General features: G+C 39.2%; 1 protein-coding gene across 7 annotated transcripts in view; it reads right to left on the bottom strand.

Annotated features, from left to right (window-relative positions):
- LIN54 (lin-54 DREAM MuvB core complex component) overlaps positions 1-21,321 on the bottom strand; it is a 77,944-nt gene that overhangs the window by 39,760 nt on the left and 16,863 nt on the right. For 4 of the 7 annotated variants that reach the window (XM_058667111.1, XM_058667113.1, XM_058667112.1 and 1 more), the window contains exons 2-4: positions 16,812-17,527; positions 11,816-11,939; positions 1,124-1,266 (exon numbers count right to left, since the gene is read on the bottom strand). In XM_058667111.1, the coding sequence (XP_058523094.1) occupies positions 1,124-1,266; positions 11,816-11,939; positions 16,812-17,495 (951 nt within the window). In that variant the 5' untranslated portion in view covers positions 17,496-17,527. The remainder of the gene's footprint in view (positions 1-1,123; positions 1,267-11,815; positions 11,940-16,811; positions 17,528-21,321) is intronic. The other 3 variants (XM_058667115.1, XM_058667116.1, XM_058667117.1) reach the window with 1 other exon arrangement.

Genomic DNA, 21,321 nt, shown 5'->3' with positions numbered 1-21,321 from the left:
TGGCCCTTCTTCCCTGACACACAAGAAGCAGAGCTCCTCCAGCCACCGTGACCATTGCTCTTCTACAGGGTAGGGTGAGGGCAACTGTTACTGTCTCAGTCTAATTCTCTTTCCCAACTCCTTGAAATTAAAAATTGAATCATATCCATGTTTTAATCCCAGTGCTACCAGTGTGCAGGACACACAGCAAACTCCAAATATTTACTGTCTTCACTTCATCTAGAGGGAGAAAAATCTTAATTATTATATAGGTAGAATCCCCTTTAAAAGAAAACAGACAGACATCAAGTTCATATATTACATGCAATTCTCCTTAGAGCAGAAACCAACAGCTGGACTTTAAAAACTTTAAGACAAATGTATAATGTCTGTTCTGTTCATGAGCTGTAACAAATCAAAGGAGAAGGGTGACAACTTGCAGAAGAGTAATGCTGGGCTTTCCACTGGACACCATGTCTCTTAAGACACACAGTTTTAACATGCTGGGACTGGCACAATGACATGTGGCTGCCTTAGTCAAGTAAGTTAGACCACTAACTTCATATGAAAGTAAAATAATAGCTACTCTATCACCTTAAAATGAAAACAACTTATAAAAAGGTTTTGAATGATCTGACTTAAAGTATTCAAAAAAGGATACACTGATAAAATAATATGGCTAACAGCATCTGATGGCAGCTTGGGTCCTGTCAAGATGACTGCTCTGGGTCCTGTCACCCAGCAAAGAATCAGATCTTTATCTTAAAAAACTTACACTAAACATGTTCTACTTATATGGACAGTATATGTGCTTTATCCAAAGAAAACAATTTTCCTGCAATATAAATGGGAAAGGAACTAAACACTTATAAAGTGAACTTCCTTCAAAGATTTTTTTTGTCATGGGCTGTAGAAATCAGAACATGCAAAATGATTACTATGTTACCAAGTGTTTAAAATAAATCTTCGTAATCCACTAAACAGCCTTGATTATTAAATTGATACACTATACACTGAATGCCTATTACTTGCTTGGGAACATATTAAAATTGTTAAATATAATTTAAATATTAAAATCAAGTGATTAGGAAGACAAATAAAGGCATCAACCATAATATGTGGTATTCGTGGCTCATTTGTTTACCTTATTTGGCGATTTCAAAGGTGAGATGGCTATTTTATTTGGTGTCTGTGTTGTAGAATTTAAAGTTGATCCAATAACACCACTTTCAGATATTGTTATGGTCTTTGATGGAGTTCCAGGAGTAGATTGTGAAAGAACCCTACCTGCAAATGAGAGGCAGGACATCAGTTTGACTTTTTGCAATAATAGCAAAAAAATCTATGTGATGATGATCTATACCCACAAGGGCTGAAGCATATGTAGAATATTACTCATATTTCATATGTATCAATACAGGAACTTAAACGTCCCTAGTGAACTCTGGTTGGTGAACTTAGGCAGAAAGGAACAAAACAATGCTTCTTCTATTAATATCGTATCAGTTTATATAGTCTACAAAACAGTCCTATTCATAGTCTCACAAATATTAAGTTAAAACGATCAGAAAATAAGTGCAAGACAAACATAAAACGTTCCCAGTATGAACACAGCCTCTGAATGTGACAACCTAAACCTGTCTTTGAATCTCAGTACTCTGCTAGACAGGACTTCCTCTCTGCGCTCAGACCGTGAAGGTACAATTCAAATGCATACTTGCAAATCAGCTTTTGGAACAACTTGAACACTGCTGGACTTATCACTGACTTTAGATGACCAAAGCAAAACCACTGTGTCTCTAGCTACCCTAGGTACATTCCATACTGTATTCCCTTCAGGACACGATCTCTCAGGAACACAGAAAAATTACTGTACACTGTATCTGAACAGCTCAGGCAATTCCAAATCATACTAAAATGAGCTGAAATATCAGGAAGCCCCTAGGCAAGACAGGAATACAAGGACAAAAAAAAGCTCCAGATTCCATCCACACTTCACTGCTCATTCGTGCCTTGTACCCAGTATTCTGTGTGTCCATTCTGAGCCCATGATAGAATTGTAATTGTACTCCCTATCACACTAATCCATCTTAGACTTGGACCTGACACATGTTGGGTCAAACACCTGAGCCAAAGCATCAACCATCTATGTAGGACCTCCCAAAGCTGCTTGAGACAGGGGCTCCTCTCTCAGCTACGGAGTGACCAGCACAGTGCCCCCAAGGAGCAGAAAGGAAGAGCTCTCTTTGGAAGCCATAATGGACATATAGATAATCATGAAGTATAAATTCAACAAAACTTGCTTAACTTAAACAGAATAAAGGACATATGACGGAGAATCAAGATGGCGGAATAGGGTAAGGACACGTTTATACAGACGGAAAAACATTTAACCAGGATGAAGTAGAGAGGACATATTTCAGGAAATAGGAAAGGACAGAACAACAGCAGAGGGGCACCTGGAGACTGACAGACACAGGAAAGCAGCGGACACAACGGTGTGGTGTTGCAGAGACTGATATTCCAGCGCGGTGATCTGAACTCCACCAGCAGCCAGAACTCCACCAGCAACCAGGTGGGAAGGCACTTTCACTGGGAGCTCGGGTGGTGAACCCAGACAAAGAACTGTCCGTTCTGCTGGTCCGTTTGATCTGACCAAGAGCAGAGACAGAGCAGCAGATCTCGGACGAGCAGTGCGAGAACGGAGTGGATTTCACAGTCCAGTCAGCCCCCTAGAGCTGAATTGGGCACCATTTTGTGTAAGAGGAAAGGGCGAGGGAGAGGACTGAGCATGCGCTGAGCTGGGAGTGAGCTCATTTCTGTCTCAGTGAACTGCAAGGACGTGGCATTCCACGGGTTCCACTCAGGGCAGGTCTGGGATAGCCCTCGGATCTGACGGCCAGCAAATCAAGAACCTTAGTGGTTGTACATCAGGCGCCATTTTGGGCACTGTGGCAATAGCTTTGGGACTGCAGGGGACAACAGTGAACTGTGCATGTGCTGATCTCGCGAGAACTTGCTGAGGTCCGAGACTGCACTGGTCCCGCAAGAAAATAATACTGACTGGCAGCGTACCAGCCAAAATAGGTCCGTGTAGCACCCAGACCTAATGTCCAACAGGTTCCAACAAGATCAGCACCACCAACAACCTAATTATATAGGACACCTGGTGTCTCTCTAATCCTGGGACCTGCTCCAACTGAAAGTGGGAGAAAGGTTGCAGAGACAACGGTGCAGCCTCAGCACGGTATCACAAGAGTTGGAGAGTGGTGAGCCAAGAGCTGGGGCTGTGGAGACCACAGTGGAAATCTGACATAAGAACCCAGACCTGGAACTTGCTGGAGGTTGTGGCACAAGTGGCTGCAAGGAAAAAGGTGTGTACCAACTGCAATAAGTAAAATCGCATTGTAGACCTGTGGGTGACACAGCTTAGAAACCTGAGCTAAGGAGAAGACTCTGCTAACCAGAAGTACAATGATCAAGAGCAAAAGAAGAGACAAAGGCACAATGAATATTACTGAAAACTCCCCTGCAAGGGAGCAAAACCCTATGCCAATCTCAGAGTTCACTGAGGAAGACATCAAGAAAATGGGGCACACAGAATCCATAAGACTCATTGTAAAGATTCTGATCAACAATGAGAAGCTCATGCAAGAGTTCAAAGAATTTAAGGAAGCAACAAAGCAAATCAAGGCTGGTATATCAGAAATTAAGAACACAGTGGAGCAAATTAAGAGTACAGTGGAGAGTCTCCAAAGCAGAATGAAGCAAGCAGAAGAAAGAATCTCAGAATTGGAAGGTATTTCCTGTCACCAGGGGGAAGCAAACAAAAAGCTGGAAGCAGAGCTGGATCAGGCCAAAAAAAGTATTCAAGAATTGAAAGACACTATTAAGAGGCCAAATCTAAGAGTTATGGGAGTCCCAGAAGGTGCAGAAAGAGAAGCTGAGTTTGCAAATGTATTTAATGAAATAATAAAGGAAAATTTCCCTAATCTAGAGGAAGAATTAGGAAACATGTTCCAGGAGGGGCACAGAACTCCCAACAGGCTTGACCAAAAGCGATCTTCACCACGACATATGATAATCAAGCTCTCTTCAATTGAACATAAGGAAAAGATCCTTAAATGTGCACGTGAAAAAAAAATCAATTGACATATAAAGGAATGCCAATTAAGCTCACAGGAGATCTCTCACAGGAAACTCTACAGGCAAGAAGAGAATGGAGTGACATATTCCAGATTCTAAAAGAAAAAAATTGTCGGCCCAGGATAACATATCCAGCAAAGCTTTCTTTTGTCTTTGAAAATGAAATAAAATTCTTCCACAGTAAAGAAAAGCTAAAAGAATTTGCCTCTTCCAAACCTGCCCTACAAATGATACTTCAAGATGTTCTCTTGGCAGAGAAGAGGAATAGCACCTACCAAAACCAAAGGCAAACGGGAAGAACATCCTAGTAAAATGACAACAGAAGACTAAACCAATGAACAACCCATTCCTAAAATGACAGGACCAAAGTCCATCCTTGTTCTTCATAGTATATTTTGAATTCGGAAAATGAATTTCTCAAACTTCGTTCTTTTCAAGAATGCTCTGTTTGTTCTGTCTCCAATAATTCCAACATGGATCTTATGATCAACTTTCCAGTTCCTAGAAAATAATACAATTGGGATGTTGCTATGAATTAAACTGAAATCATAGATTGTTTGAGTGTATGAAATCATATTCAAGATATAATGTTTTTTCTAACCCATAAAATTGGGATACCACTCCACTGATGCATGCTATCTTAATTTTTTTCATCAATATTTTGAATTTTTACTGTAATGCTACTGCATTTGTTTTGTTGTCTAGCTCAAACACTTTGAGTATTTAGGTGATGTTTTCTTTAAAACTATTTTCAAATTTATATGTAGGAATTGTATATAGAAATTCATACATACATATATAAAGTATATATAATTCTTATTTTTAGGAATTCAATAGCTTTGTATTTGTTTTGATTCCCTAATATTGCTAATTTTGTAGTTTCTTAAAGTATCTCTATATGTTCTTTAGGATTTAAAATAGGTAAAATGATATTGTTTGCAAGTGCAAATAAAGCTTTATTTCCTTTAAAAAAAAAAAATGACAGGACCAAAGTAACACCTATGTATATTAAACCCTGAACGTAAATGGCTTAAGCTCAATAAAACGTCATAGATTAGTACACTGGATTAAAAATCAAAACCCATCTGCTTATTGTCTGGAGGAGACACACTTCAAGAAAGATTAGCGGAAACTATATCACATGGGTTTTGTTATTCTCTGTTAGTTTCATCTCTTCAAAACACTTCCTTCAGATTAAATCATTCAATGACTCATATATCATACAGTAGCATCATTTTCTTCAAGAAGGTTCTTGATTTTCATTTCTTCAGCTACACATTAGTCATTTAATAGCATGTTATTTAACTTCATGGTGTTGTTAATTTCTTTTTTCTTCCTGTTGTTGATTTTGTTTTGTGGCTCTTCATTTAAGGGGATGTACAGTAGCTGTGTAATGGAGACTGTCATATCTAGTAACATGTCATCTAACTTCAGGCATTGTAAATTTCTATTTGTTGATTTTGAAACATGACTTTTCATTTAAGGGGATGTACAGTAGTTGTGTAATGGAGACTGTCATATCTAGTAACATGTCATTTAACTTCAGGCATTGTAAATTTCTATTTGTTGATTTTGAAACATGACTTTTCATTTAAGGGGACATACAGTAGCTGTGAAATGGAGACTAACATTCAGATGTGAGGATGTAGTGTGCTATGCATTTCTGCTTCCAGACAAAAATGGACTTACAATCAAACTGTTTACTATATCTTGACAATAGGATGCTGGACTCTCTGCCATTGTCCAGGCCCACAATGATGGACATGACTGAGTATGAAGAACTATATGTTAGTAATGATATAGAGGAACTGGGGGTGGGGAGGGATCTGGGGAGGGGATAAGAGAATATGAAACTATACTATAAAATAAGAATAATAATAAAATGTATTTTAAAAAAGGACATATGACTACTTATGAAGGACTATACTATTGTAATAATAGTGGGAAAATCAGTCGGGGTTGGGAATTTGGGGAGGGGGTAGGGATACACTAGAACCTATGCAGCTGTACCATAAATTAAAAAAAAAAAATAGCATTATGGCTTAATTGGGTAAAGCTGTCACATGCAATGCTGGCATACCATATAGGCATGAGTCATGTCCTGGCTGTTCCACTTCAATCCAGTTTTCTGCTAATAGCCTGAAAAAAGCAGAAGGAAGATGGCCCAAGTACTTGGGTCTCTGCCACCCACATGGGAGACCTGGATGAAGCTTCTGGCTCTTGGCTTTGTCCTGGCCCAGCCTGGCTATTGTAGCCATTTAGGGAGTGAACCAGCAGATGGAAGACCTCTCACTTTTTCTCTCCGTAACCACGTCTTCCAAATAAAAATAAATAAATCTTAAAAAAAAAAAAAAAAGAGGAATACATAGAGAATTAAATCATCTCCAAACTAACTTGTAAATGCTTTGACCCAGTTTACACACACAGGAATGAAATGTGTGGGGGTTGGGTGGAGAGGGAGAAACAGAAAGAATTTTCTCTCTAGGCAAAAACAGACCACTAGTACCCAACAGTTTCTGAGATATTTGATAATAATGCCAACTATAGCTTATTTTTAAAGCAAATCAAGTTTTATCCTCATTTGTGAATTAAAAAAATATTTTAAATGTAATTTTCCAAATGTCTTTCTGGCACATGATCACATGAATTTGTGTGTGCATCTATATATTCCTTGATGAATTTCAGATGAATATTCTGGTTTTTTATTTGAATATATCATAAATCATTCTGTAGAAACAGATTGAATCTACATCAATCACCCTACAAAGCCAGCCTGAAGCGGCAGGCCTACCTAAAGGAACAAGTATGTTTATTCTGGTTTCCAAAGTGCATGCCTATCAGAGAAGGCTTCTACAACCAGTATATTAAGATGTTATCATACCAACAAAGATGCCGATCCATAAAAGCTCATCAATTCTAGTTGTCAGGTATTTCACTGCTTTTCAGCAAATGTTCACAAAGAAAATCCTCAATCCCTGAGTACAAATGGTATCAGAAAATGTACTTAAGGTAAAAGCATTTTAAACACAAACAAGTTCCATTATCAAAAACAAAACGGCCCAGTGCGATGGCTAAATGGCTAATTCCTTGCCTTGCACACACCGGAATCCCATGTGGGCAGCAGTCCTGTGTCCCAGCTGCTCCACTTCCCATTCAGCTCCCTGCTTACGGCCTCGGAAAGCAGCAGAGGATGGCCCAAGTCCTTGGGACCCTGCACATACACATTAGATACACAAGAGGGCCAGGACTCCTGGCTCTGGATTGGTGCGGCTCTGGCCATTGAGGCCACTTTGGGGGGTGGACCAGTAGACAGAAGATCTTTCTCTGTATCTCTCCTTCTCTCTGTAAATCTGCCTTTTCAAAAAAAATAAATAAACAAAATAAATCTCAAAACAAAACCTAACTAAAACTCTCATTTTTTATTTTGTTTTTCTAAAAATTTAATTTGTAAAAAAAAAATTAATTTGTGATTGTAACTGTATTAAATCAAAATGAAGAAAAAAAACCTAATCAGCTGTTGAATTTGGGAGAGAGAGGCTCCTTGTGATAACGTGCAGGATATCATCATGATAAGTGCCACACTATCATACAAGTCAGTTCTAGCCACAGTATTTATGGTGTCGCAGATTCCCCCAACACCTCCCGTTCTTGAAAAGGAGGCAGCTTCTCTTTGAAAAGGGACTTCTTGGTTTCCATCTCCCATAGCATTTGAGATGATCTAATTGAACTTCACTTCAAGCAAGTATGCAAGCTAAGTCTACTTCACCTTTAACTCAATTCATCAAACTTTTCTAATTCTACTGTCAGGTATTGTCCAAGAATGAAGAGAGACCAACTGGAGCAGGCCCACAGTCTAGTGGTGAAGACACCAAGCAGGATGCCCAGATCCCATGGCTGAACTTCTGGGCTCCACCTGGACTTGGGCTCCTGATTCCAGAATCCTGGAGACCGTGGGAAGCCAGGGTGATGGCTCAAATGGTCGGGTCCGTGTCGCTCTGATAAGAAACCTGCACTCAGTTCTTGGCTTCAGCCCTGGCCTAGCTCCAGTCACTACAGGCATTTGCTCTTTTCTTTTCCTTTCTTTTCTTTTCTTCTTTCTTTCTTTCTTTCTTTCTTTCTTTCTTTCTTTCTTTCTTTCTTTCTTTCTTTCTTTCTTTCTTTCTTTCTTTCTTTTTCTTTCTTTTTCTCTCTCTCTCTCTCTCTTTCTCTTTCTCTTTCCTCCCCTCCCTTTCCCTTCCCTTCCCTTCCCTGCCTCTCAAAAACCCAAACAGAAACAGTTATTAGTTGGACAGAATAAGCTGGGGCAGGCAGCTAGCAGCTTTGAACAAGGACATTTTTTGTAAAAGATTAATTAATTCAATGTGAGGATGCAGCTTGCTCTCAAGAAGCAACCTGTGACCATGGGAGCTCTGAGAGTGGAGGTTTCTGTATCTCAAAGTGCTTGTGATGTAGCTGGTTCTCACCTTTTAGAGAAACAAGATGGACAAGTAACTCCCATATCAAGTATCATACAGAAAATCACTACAATGACGATCTTTCATTATCACCACTCTGCCTCCATGATGCAGACATATGAATAGGCAGAGACATTTATGGAACCACACCTCAGTGCCAGAAACTGCACTAGCAACTAAAGCAGGTGGGCAGGGCAGGGAGGGAGTGAAACACAGCTAGAAAGAGCCACCATAACACAGTACATGCGGGTTCTTAAAAAGGAATGTGTCCCACACATCCATGGCAGTTGGGACTGGACCAGGTCCAAGCTGAAAGCCAGGAATCCAATCTGGGTGTCCTATACAGGCAGCGAGAACCCAACAGCTTAATCCTCGGCACAACTTCCAGGTTCTGAATTAGCAGGATGCTGGAGCCAAGAGCCAGAGGCAGCCATTGAATCCAGGGGTCTAAACTGGCATCCCAACAGCTGGGCCAAACTCCTGCCCTAAAACTGACCTCTAAATTCCATGTACTGATCAACTTTTAGAAGTACCTTTGCACAATACTGTCCTTTTAAAAAGGAAGGGAATTCTGACCCATGCTATAACAAGAGTAAACCCTGAGGACATTATGGTGAATGAAGTAAGCAGGTCATAAGAGAATGAAAACGATATGACTACCCTTAGGACCCAGAGAGACAGAGAGGCCAGTGGCGGTTGCCACAGGCTAGGAATCAGCAGTTCAGGGAATTACTGATTACAGAGTACAGGATGTCAGCCTTGCAAGATGAAAGAAGGGTTGGAGATAGACGGTGGCGCTACCTGTACGATAATGTGAACAGACATAATGCAACTGGATGACACGCCTGCAAATGGTTAAAAGTGTCCAATTTGTTATGTATAATTTTTTACTAAAAACATTTTAAATCATTTTTTGGAGGGAGGAAGCAGTTGGTAAATCTCCATCAAGAAAAATCTTAAGTGCCATAGGAGACAAACAAGAAAGTCAAGCATGTGACTAAAGGTTAAAAGCTAGCATGAAATTTGAAAGTTCAATTAAAGACAACTATGTGCATAATCAAGTTTTATGGGAACACACAGGAAATGACTGAAGGAACAGTACCTGACTACCATAGAGTCAGAAATTCCCAAGATGGGTAATCCAAAATGTAAAAGGGTTAACTTGAGGAACACAGAGAAAGAAATCCCAGGTGAAGGGAAAAGAGACAAGACCCAGCTCGTGAGAGAATATGATCTATCAAGTGATATGGAGCTGATAGGAGGTGGGAATGAAAAAGTATGCATTAGGGCCCAGTGTAATGGCTAATCCTCACCCTGCAAGCAACAGAATCCCATATGGGCCCAGGTTCATGTCCCAGCTGCTCCAATTCCCATTCAGTTCCCTATTATGGCCTAGGAAAGCAGCAGATGGCCCAAAGCCTTGAGACTGCGCCTGAGTGGGAGACCCAGAAGAAGCTGCTGGTTCTTGGTTTCGGATCAGCTCAGCTCCAGCCATTTGGGCAGTGAACCAGCAGATGGAAGATCTTTCCATCTCTCTTCTCTTTAAATTTGCTTTTCCAATAAACATAAATAAATCTTAAAGAAAAAAAAAGTATGCATTAGGTCATCAACACTCTGAATGCTAAGAGAGTACTGGGATTTGTTGTTCAAACTGATGTAGGGAGGCCAAGAAATGCATAAGCCCAAAAACATTTTAAGCAAGGGTTGGGACCAGATCAGATTTGTATTTTTAGAAAAATAAAAGTTTATCTTGATCAAAACACAGAAAAAAAAATTCAAGACCAAAAGTCATGAAAAAGCTGTCTCAATGCACTTTGAAACAGTGTTTTAGCTACAACATATGCATGGTGGAACCTACTTGTGATATAATTTAATAGGACAGCTACTTTTGCAGTTTAATATCTGGCTTATATGAATTTAAAAGACTCCTGAGAAGGAGTTAAAAGTAGGAATTATCCTTTCAAACTGAACTGAATAATAACAATTAGTGAAATGTAACAGAAATTCTCAAACCCAGAAAACAGCAAAGAAAATGGCATTAAGGCATTACTTCCCATCTAACTGCCTGCAGCTACTCAGAAACTCCCACGGGACTGGCAGCCTCTTTTTCACTCAACTTTCAAGTCTCTTTTCCTTTTGGACGATGGCAGCCCATAAAGCAGATCCAAACCAAAATCCGTTCCCATCTTTCCTTTGAGCCACCCATGGCCACCACCACAGCCCTCAAAACAGTCTCCTTCCTGCATCCTCTACTTCTTTCTGAGGACCTCAAAAGAAAGAGAACTCTCACTCATCGAACACTGCCCCTTACTACTACTACCTCTCCAGCTCTTCTTTCATTGGCTAAAAGGGAAGCCTTTGGAATATGACAAGTCATTGTCACTGACTTCAGAGTTACCTATTATCAGTATCTGTAAATCCATTTATGGCAGCATATTAAGTTTATGTCTAGAGAAACTTCATCAAAATACACATTCTAGGCACGGGGAATGAGCATAATGAAAGTCAACAGTTTACCATTCACAGATGCTTCCACAAAAGCTTTTAGAATATTGAAAACTAGCAACAATCATGTAACTGGCAAACAGCACATGTTAGGATAGCTCTGAATTAAGGAACAGTCACCATGGCTTTGTGATTTTCCTAGGCGAACAGAACTATTTGTATAGCTGCTTGCCAGGAAAAAAAAATAAGCCATTGCAATACATAGCAAAGAGAATCAAATGGCGTTTGCAAGGGAGTAACCATGATGAGTCATGAACTCCACACTGACAAAGAACTTCAGGACAAAAGGAAGTGATATTTAATGAGAAAGTAGAAGAATCAATGAATCAGAGATTTCAAACTCAAATTGCAGGATGGAACATATAAAGGCAGCCACCCACCTCACAGGATCGCCAGAGGACTATGTAAACAACTACATGTCATGAGTTAAGAATGGCACTTGACACACAGTAAATGCTACACAAATATTAATTAGTATCACTGCAATTTTAAACTTTGCCACACTTATGGTAAATCTTTACCCAAACTCTAAGATGACTAAAGTAATGGGCTGATTTTGAGATAAAACATTTTGCATGAAGCATGCACTTAATAACATTTCTTATGAACTAGTCTGATTTATAATAAGCTATTATTGTTGCACTCAAACATTTCTAAGGTGGCAGAATGGCTACTTTTAAACCTAAAAGCAAGGTAAGTATATAGCTGAGTAAACTATAAAGAAATATAACCTGCAATGACTGGTGGTGATACTTGAGTTGTCTGTCCTGTAACTGCTTTACTATTAATTGGTTTTGCAAAGATCAGCTTCGTGATTACTGGGCCAGAGGTTGGTGTTCGAGGCTTCTTAGCAATCTGAAACATACAAATAACTATGAAGACCAGGTGCATCAATAAAAACATCTTTTCAATCAAAATTAGAAAAAAAGATTTGGATAAATAGTCAATATGAAATCAGCTCATTTAACAAAATATATCTATATGTTAATGTTAAAAACTCTTAAAATGCATCCATTAAAATATCAGACTGATCACATTCTCAACGCCACACTGACCAGCACCTTTGCTTTTTATTATAAGTCCTCCTTTTAGTTTCTTGGGTAGATACATGTGAAGAAAATAAAATAAATGTTTAGTAATAAAACATTATGGCACAGCAGCATTATCTCTTTTTCAAAACAGCAAATTATTTGGTAATAAAAACTGAAAGAGTAAGTTAAGAAAGTATATATGACAGACCACCATACAGTTACACTGGTCACTGGATGCAAAAAACAAACAAAATAACTAGAGACTGGCTTACGATTAGGTTTTAAGCTTTAGATCTATATATCAGTAGTAGATAAACGAAGCATGTTGCAAGTTAAAGCCCAGGAAGCAAAAAAACAAGCACTGCAGAATGAAGACTGTCACAGAGGGCAAGGTTCTGAGATGCTGCTTACTGAAGTCCTGGTTATCAGACTTTCAACTCCTTCAGGGGAGGGCCTGCATCTCTAATACCTCCCAACTGAAACTACACTGGCACATTTCTGACCCAAACTGAAATTTTCCACAAGTCAGGAAATACAGAATTACCAATATTTTTATGTTGAAACTGCCAACATAATGCAAAGACATGGCTTCTTCTAAAAGTCAGAAGCAAAATTTACCTCTGATTTAAAAAGTCATAGAATTTCCAAGTTCTGAAGGACATTCAACATTAATTTTATCTGGAAATATAGGAACATTGAGAACAGTACTATTATAGGAAATATACTATTATAGGAAAAATAGGAACATTGAGAAAGTTACTATTACTAGGAACAAGATTCAAACGAATAAAAAAATTACCTACTTGAACAGCAAAAAGACACCAGAGGTAAATTTTCTTAAAGTTTAAATCAAAAAACAAGAAAAGAAATACATCAGAAGCTATCACAGATCACAGAACAATGCAATAGATTAGTTCTATGTGCTCAAATTACAAATTAAATTAAATAACACACAATGCTATATTCAGATTATTTTCTTACACTCAGAATATATTATGGACAAAACAAAAGGCACATGAAATACAAATCACTAAAAAAGTGACCCATTACTATATTACAAAATACCAGCTTAAAAATTATAACGTATTCAAATAAATCCATAATTGTATTTTAGAAAGATGACACCAATTTAAGTAAACATAAAGGGAAACTATGTTTTCACATGTGTTTACAAACCAAAAATTCTAAAGACAGAATTCATACACACACACATATATATATTTAAATATAATTAACAATCTCAACAGTTAGAATTGTCAATATTCCTAGAAGTCCATCTCCAGAAAAAATAACCTTAGCCATAAAGATTAAGAGTTTAAACTGTTGGGGCCTGGTGTGATAATACAGTGACTAAATCCTTGCCTTGCACGCACCAGGAACCCTTATGGGAACCAGTTCAGGTTCGTCCTGGCTGCTCCATTTCCCATCAAGCTCCCTGCTTGTGGCCTGGGAAAACAGCAGTGAATGGCCCACCACCTTGAAACCTGCACCCATGTGAAAGACAGAAGAAGCTCCTGGCTCCTGGCTCTGGATTGGCTCAGGTTAACCTGTCGTGGCCACCTGGGGAGTGAACCAGCCGATGGAAGATTGTTTCACCTTCTCTCTGTTAATCTGCCTTTCCAATAAAACAGCTGTTTCCTCATTTTTGTTGAGTGGTATAACCATCTGATTACATAAACAGATACCAAGAAGGAGAAAAACATGAACAGTATAACTAAAATTATATTAATTATTCAAATGGATGCTCTCATCTTGCCTTTGTGGTTATGCTTCTTTAGAGAGCTCTGTTGAAACTTAACAATTTCTAGTCGCACTCAAAAACCATGGTTTTTTGCATTTTGAATTCCAAACTACTCTAGAACAACATCACCACAAACTATAAAACCTGATTTGCAGCAGGTTTATTCAACCAGAAGTTTAAGACAAAAATGAAAAACAAATTTACAATAAGGTAGCTAAATGTGTCATTGAATAGTATGCGTGACCTTCAACAACTTCATGCACGCTATGAAAATGCTATGGGTGGACTTCAGGAATTTCTACACCAAAATAAACCTGGTTTTTAATTCCAGCTTTTCCATGAACATTTCTGAGCGCTCCCGATACTGCGAGCCATGTCTGGTGGGTTGGACAGATGTAGGAGCTAGGAGGAGTCATGTTTCCACAGATGTTAATAATGTGCTACTCTTTTATACTACGCACACAACACCTGGGACATTGTTTATGTATCCTGAATTTAGGGCAACTAAACCTTTCTAAATGCTTCTGGCCTCAATGACCCCGGTTCCTCCATTTCTCAATATGGGCCTCCTTCTTACACCTGTCCACACCCAGCAGTCACAATACCTTCACTAAATCTAAGACAATGCTGAGCACTGTTTAGGGAATAAACAAGTATCACACACACCAGGTAACACCAAATTAAACACTGTGGTTCGGCACGAGAAACCAGACATACAGCATTTCAGAGTTTTATAGTTTACCTTCAGATTGGGAAGATCTAGGTTGCCTGAAAATTATTTGGACAAGTAGAACAATATTCTAAGTGGACTTTTTCGTTTCTCTTTTAAAACAAATTATTTCTTAAAACTTAGAATAGTTTTGTAAAAATAGCAATAAAAGGGCCCGGCGGCGTGGCCTAGCGGCTAAAGTCCTCGCCTTGAAAGCCCCGGGATCCCATATGGGCGCCGGTTCTTATCCCGGCAGCTCCACTTCCCATCCAGCTCCCTGCTTGTGGCCTGGGAAAGCAGTTGAGGACGGCCCAATGCATTGGGACACTGCACCCGCGTGGGAGACCCGGAGGAGGTTCCAGGTTCCCGGCTTCGGATCGGCGCGCACCGGCCCGTTGCGGCTCACTTGGGGAGTGAATCATCGGACGGAGGATCTTCCTCTCTGTCTCTCCTCTGTATATATCTGGCTGTAATAAAATGAATAAATCTTTAAAAAAAAAAATAGCAATAAAAAAAGAATTAGACCCAAATTTTTGGTTTTTTATTGCCAGTATTTACAGAATTATTGTAGAAAATTAGTGATTTACAAGTATACTAATCATGAAAAGTATACATACGTACATTGCCCTCACCAATGAAATTAAAAATGTGACTCATGTTATCAGGTCATTGTAAACCTGATTCTGACCCATATTACCAAAGCCAGGTAAACTCTGGAACATCAGTACAAAATAAGTTTCAAAATCAAGGACATGATATTTGATGTGAGAGCCTATCTCACTCAAGAAACTGTCCACAAACATGGGGAAAAGGGAACCACAGACCAGCGACTGATGACAGACAGCAAGAAGGAAAAGGGACACCAAAGGTTGACATTTGACTTGGCAAATTGCAAACTATGAAGTTCTCAAACACAAAGCCCACAAAAAATAACTTTTTAATTCTTTTGCCAACATAGTAATCAAAATATTAGTTCTTGTTGGCTGAAAGTGCTCATTTTCCCCTAAACTCTCCTACTCCTCCTTCACTTCTTTCATTCATGCCTTCTCCTTTCTTCAACAAGGCGACTGACTCTCCCAAACAAGAAATGCATTTTTGTTTCCTGGTCATAGTGGGTCATTCTGCTGCTTAGGGCAACGGTGATAAAGAGTACTAATCACAGAAATAGATACAACGTGGAGAGACCCTGAGTTCCTGGAAGTTCACGGCGCTGGCTAGTTCATCATGATCAAACAGCCATCTCAAAAGTCAGAACTTCAGAATTACTCTCCCAAGAAGTTCCCAAGGTTAGTCTGGGAGCGCAGAGGGAAGTTGACACCCTGTTTGGACTCTGAAGCCTGTTATCCTCCATTATATATCACTGTCTTGCTCATATTACAAATAGGAGTGATAACACATAGTCGACCCCCAAAAAACAGGAACACACTGGCGAGCATGCACTCTTGCCAGCCCCCACAGTTTTCAGGAGCTGTAATATTTTCTTCACCTTTGGCTATCTGTTAATTGGGGGAAAAAAAGTAATAATAATTATAACTAAATGATGTTTTTTTAAATTTTATTTATTTATTTTTTAAGATTTACTTATTTTTATTACAAAGTCAGATATACAGAGAGGAGGAGAGATAGAGAGGAAGATCTTCCGTCTGATGATTCACTCCCCAAGTGACCACAATGGCCGGTGCTGTGCCAATTTGGAGCCAGGAGCCAGGAACTTCTTCCAGGTCTCCCATGCAGGTGCAGGGTCCCAAGGCTTTGGGCCATCCTTGACTGCTTTCCCAGGCCACAAGCAGGGAGGTGGATGGGAAGTGGGGTTGCCGGGATTAGAATTGGCGCTCACATGTGACCTCGGCATGTTCAAGGTGAGGACTTTAGCCTCTAGGCCACGCTGCCGGGCCCTGAATGACTTGATAGCCCTGTAGCAAGTCTAGCTGTTTAATACCATCAACATATCCTTATAATTAAACTATTACTAAGAATAAAATGCAATTTTAAATGACTAAAAGGCTCCATATAGACCCATACGCAATTTCAATCAAAATTCAATTCGTTCTAAATTCTCTGACAGAACTTTTCATTCATAACCATCAGACACATCAAAAAAGCAAAAAATCCCACACCATTACTCAAAGAAACATTCAAAACAATTCAGAAACAACTGTGCAATTAAGAACTCTACAAACACAACTAAGAAATCAGTTAGACTGTGTTAACATGCATTTTAATTAATAAGCCCCCTTTTCTTTTACCTGCACTGTTTTTAACTGTTGGGTCTGTAACACAGAGGGCTGAGTTGCAGCATTAATCAGTTGACTTCCTGGGGTCAGCGCCGAGACACCAATGACAGGGTTCACCTCTGGCCTCCCTCCAATGGTAACTACTTTAATCTGCTGCGGTGGCAACTTAGCATCTCCTGACTGCGCCTGAGTTGTGACTTTTTGAGCCTGGGGCAGTTGGTTATGGGGTAGTGCTAAAACAATTGGTGAACCAGACTTGCCCAAAGTTGTTAAAATTAACTTCTGTCCATCTGGTTTAAGGGTCTGATGGCCAAGTTTAAGATCAGATGTCTGTGATACTTTGTTTAAAATGATCTGATTGGCTGATATTGTCACAGGAGTCTGAGCACCAAGTTTTTGAAGGCCACTTGGAAAAGCTGGTTTCACTGTGGTATTAGAATCTGCTTTAGTAACTGTGGTGTTGCCTGCAACTTGGTTAGTGTGGTTACTGTACACTGTGATTGGCTCCGTGGAAATGGGCGTGGTTGTAGAGTCACCAGTAGAATTTATGTTGACAATTTCTTCCAGTTCTGTCTCCATGGGAATTGGGGATGAAACAATAACAGCCTCAATACTATCATCATCCACTAAAGTTATACCAGTGTCCATTATCTCCTCTGGAAGCAAACTATTCACCTCAGCTGGCACCACCTCCATGATCGTTCTCCTGCTAGAAAGTTGATCAGGGGCTGCAATGAAAGTTGAAAAATGAATCAGTTACGAGCTTTTAAAACATATTTAAGAAAAAAAATTCAAAGAAAAATGCAAATGACAAAATAACTGCTTTTTAAAAGGATGCGTAACTGAATGAAAGCTATTCCTGATGGCCATTTGGGTTCAACCATTTTCACACATCCTCAACTTTCATGAACCTGAAAATCAAATCCTGGGGGACACAAAACTAGAAGCAAACATCCTTCTACTCACTATATCTCAGTCCCAAAGCAATGCCACACCCAGGCCACACCGAGTCAGAAAACCATGCAAATCACCTTTCCAATGCTTTCTCATACATTTTTCAATCTTTCATAAGACTGATCATTCTACTTCTTCCCAGTTTTCCTTTCCCTTTCATTGACAAGCTTCAAAATTGCAGATTCACACAAGCATGTAAGAATGAATATATTAACCTATTCAACAATAACTTCAAACCATTAATAACCTAGGTCTCAAAATCAGGGCACAATTCCATTTACTAAAACACACTCAGTACCCAAATGAATTCTAAAGAAGTTTCTACAGCAACCCATGTTAGCAAACAGAGGTCAAACCATTTATTTGACCGAACTTTGAGGAACTATCTTCATATCAAGGAAATTTCTGTTTGGAAAAGAAGATCCTCAAATTTTGTTCAGCCATTTAAAAGGCGGGGACACCCCTGAAAAGGCATGGAGTCAGTCTTCATTAAGAAAAGAAACAATCATAATAGGAAAGCAGACCACAGACAAATCAGAGCTGCGATGATTTTGGCTGAAAGGTGAACAGAATTTCCAATAAAGCGATCAATTCTATTACTTTCATGTATTAAAGACAGCATATCTTGTTTGCGGCAGACTAAATAATAGTAAGTTATCTGCCCAGAAAATATCGAAGAGCCATAGGAACCTTGTAAGACCTAATCAATAACTCTCCCCCGCCTTTTTTTTTTTTTAATGAACTTAAACAGCATTTTTTAAAAAATGTTTTCTTTTTACTAGAAAGTCAGGAGCTTCTTCAAGGCCTCTCATGTGGATACAGGGTTCCAAGGCTTTGGGTTATCCTTGTCTGCTTTCTAAGACCACAAACAACGAGCAGGATGGGAAATGGAGTGGCCGGGATTAGAACTGGTACCCACATGGGATGGCAGCACATACAAGGTGAGGACTTCAGTCACTAGGCTACTGCACTGGGCCCTTCACCTCCTTTTAAGATATAAAATATAAATGTTATATGTTGTGTATAAACTAAAATTGAAGTGTAGGTGAGGTGGTCACAGAAGGTGGCTGGGAACTCGCATTTACTTTTAACATATTGGTTACTCATTACTATGTCAATTAATTCCATAATGATGTAAATTTTTACTGATGGTATGTTGGAGCTTTCAATTGACTGGGATGATACTCTGCTAGCTCTGTCTTCAGACCAGAGAGGGTATACCTAAGAAGCCGTTGAACTTGACTGGACAATAAGATGCTGGACTCTGTTTGGTATACGCTTGCAATGGGGGAATCTCAACTTGAGCTGTGGTTATGCAATAAGGTGGAGGAATCCATCATGGTGGGAGGGTTTGGGGAGGGGTGGGAGAACCCAAGTATCTATGTAACTGTGTCACATAATACAATGTAATTAATGAAGTTAAATAATAAATAATTTTAAAAAAAGATATAAAATATAACATTCCTTAAGATTAAGAGGGACGTGAGTAGAAAATTATTACTTATTAGGCTGGCAAATACTATTGCTACCAAAATAAACCATCACCATTGAGCAATGATGTAGCAGTGATGACATTTATCTTCCAGACAACTCTCAGGTAGGTACCATTATCATTTCTGTTCTGCAGATAAGGTTAAATAATTTGTCCAAGGTCACAAAGACACTTGATCTTAGCCAAAAGGCCGAGGAGCAATGAAGGTCACAAAGACAATGAATGGTAGCGCAGACTCAAACGCAAGTTGTAAGATGACAAAATTATTAATTTCAATAACAAAATTACAATGCCTTTTTACTACCAGTGTTTTAAAAGGCAGGAAAAACATAAGTCTATTCCTTTACAGACAATATGCAATCTCAAAATGCCACCTAATATAACCACTCATTTGTTCTAAAGCCTTGAATTAATTTTGCATTTTTATTCATTCTAGAACTTCATATAAATGCAGTCATATTCAGATGCTACCCAATGTACGATGGGCCAAGTCTTGATGATCCCCCAAAAAAGAGGGAAAACATCACTAGTTAAAAATGCACCTACTAGGGCCCAGTGCGATAGCTTAGTAGCTAAATACTTGCCTTGCATGCCTGGGATCTCATATGGGCACTGGTTCATGTCCCAGCTGCTCCACTTCCCATCCAGCTTCCTGACTGTAGCCTGGGAAAGCAGTAGAGGATGTTCCAAGGTCTTGGGACCCTGCATCCATGTGGAAGACCCAGAAGAAGCTCCTGGCTTCGGATTAGCTTAACTCTACCCACTGTGGCAACTTTGGGAGTGAACCAGTGGACGAAAGGTCTTTCGCTCTGTCTCTCTTTGTCTCTGTATATCTGTCTTTCCAATATAAATAAATAAAATTCTCCATGTTCTTTTGGGGCTGTATTGTTTACAAACTTCTTTTTGTAGCCAAACCAGCTTTGACAGAAAGTTCTGCACCAAGTCAAAGGATCTGGAACATAAGTGGGGATCTCAAACCATCTTTCCTTTTGTGTTTTCCCCACCCCTATCCTATTTTGGATCTTCTATTCTTAAAATGTGATGCCTACTCTTCCTCTCTTCTCCATTCCTCCACCCACAAAAGAAAACCCTACACATTTAACACATAAATTCTTGGGGTATCTCCACACCCCTAAAGGACTTCTGCCAAAATTCTAAAGAGAATCCCTCGTTCCCAATCTCCCAAGTCAAGGCCATTTCCTTATGTGTGATTCACATGCCAAAAATTTTAGAAACTGATGTCTTTGGGTGAATCAAGCCTACTTAATTTGCATCCTAGGGAAGAGAAGTTACTGGGGACCTTCTGTGTAGAAAGTGGAGTATGGAGACCAAGAAGGGAACTATGAATGAATGTATTTCCAACTCATTCAGGAACTTTTATGCAGGTGCAGGAAACTTAAGTCAAACTGGCCACAAGACTGTTTGATAGGAGATGGACACATGCAACTCCATGTTTACTGCTAAAAACCAAAGCTTTGTGTGAAATCTTGAATTTATGGGGAGGGAGGGTAGGAAAGCTTGTATCCTTTCAAGGTCTCCTCATTACTAACCTGCAGGAGACTAAGCCTTCTGGGCTTGGGGAACCCCATCCTTGTATTTGAAGGTTGATTTTTTTTCTGTACTGGATGACTTTTGGTGTACTTTCCCATTTTCTAATCACCTTATAACACATATACTGACTTCCCCACCCTTTCTCCTTTCCCTGGGAAAATAACATTGAATAAATCAAGACTTATTGGTACTGGGGGAAAAAAAAGCATCTACTGTACCTAATTCCCTGAATACTCCACTTAGAAACACTCCATGGCAATGGTGTGGGAGTGAACCTACAGATGGAAGATTCTTTCTCTCTCTCTCTGTATAGCTGACTTTTAAATTTTAAAAAAATCTTTTTAAAAAATTAAATAAAATACAATTTCTACTGAATGAGTATTGCTTTCCCATTATCATAAAGTTTAAAAATCTTAAGATGAATTCGAACCAATATAAGCTAGGGAGCATCTGAATAATGTATTCCTGATAGAATCACAGAGTAAGGTTTCTCTATAAGTATACTTTTTGAGATCTCTACTTCTT

This window comes from Ochotona princeps, chromosome 7 (genome assembly GCF_030435755.1).
Source record: "Ochotona princeps isolate mOchPri1 chromosome 7, mOchPri1.hap1, whole genome shotgun sequence".
In the NCBI taxonomy this organism is placed as follows: domain Eukaryota; kingdom Metazoa; phylum Chordata; class Mammalia; order Lagomorpha; family Ochotonidae; genus Ochotona; species Ochotona princeps.
Note: the sequence above shows the minus strand (reverse complement) of the source record. Positions and strands in the feature narration are given on the sequence as shown.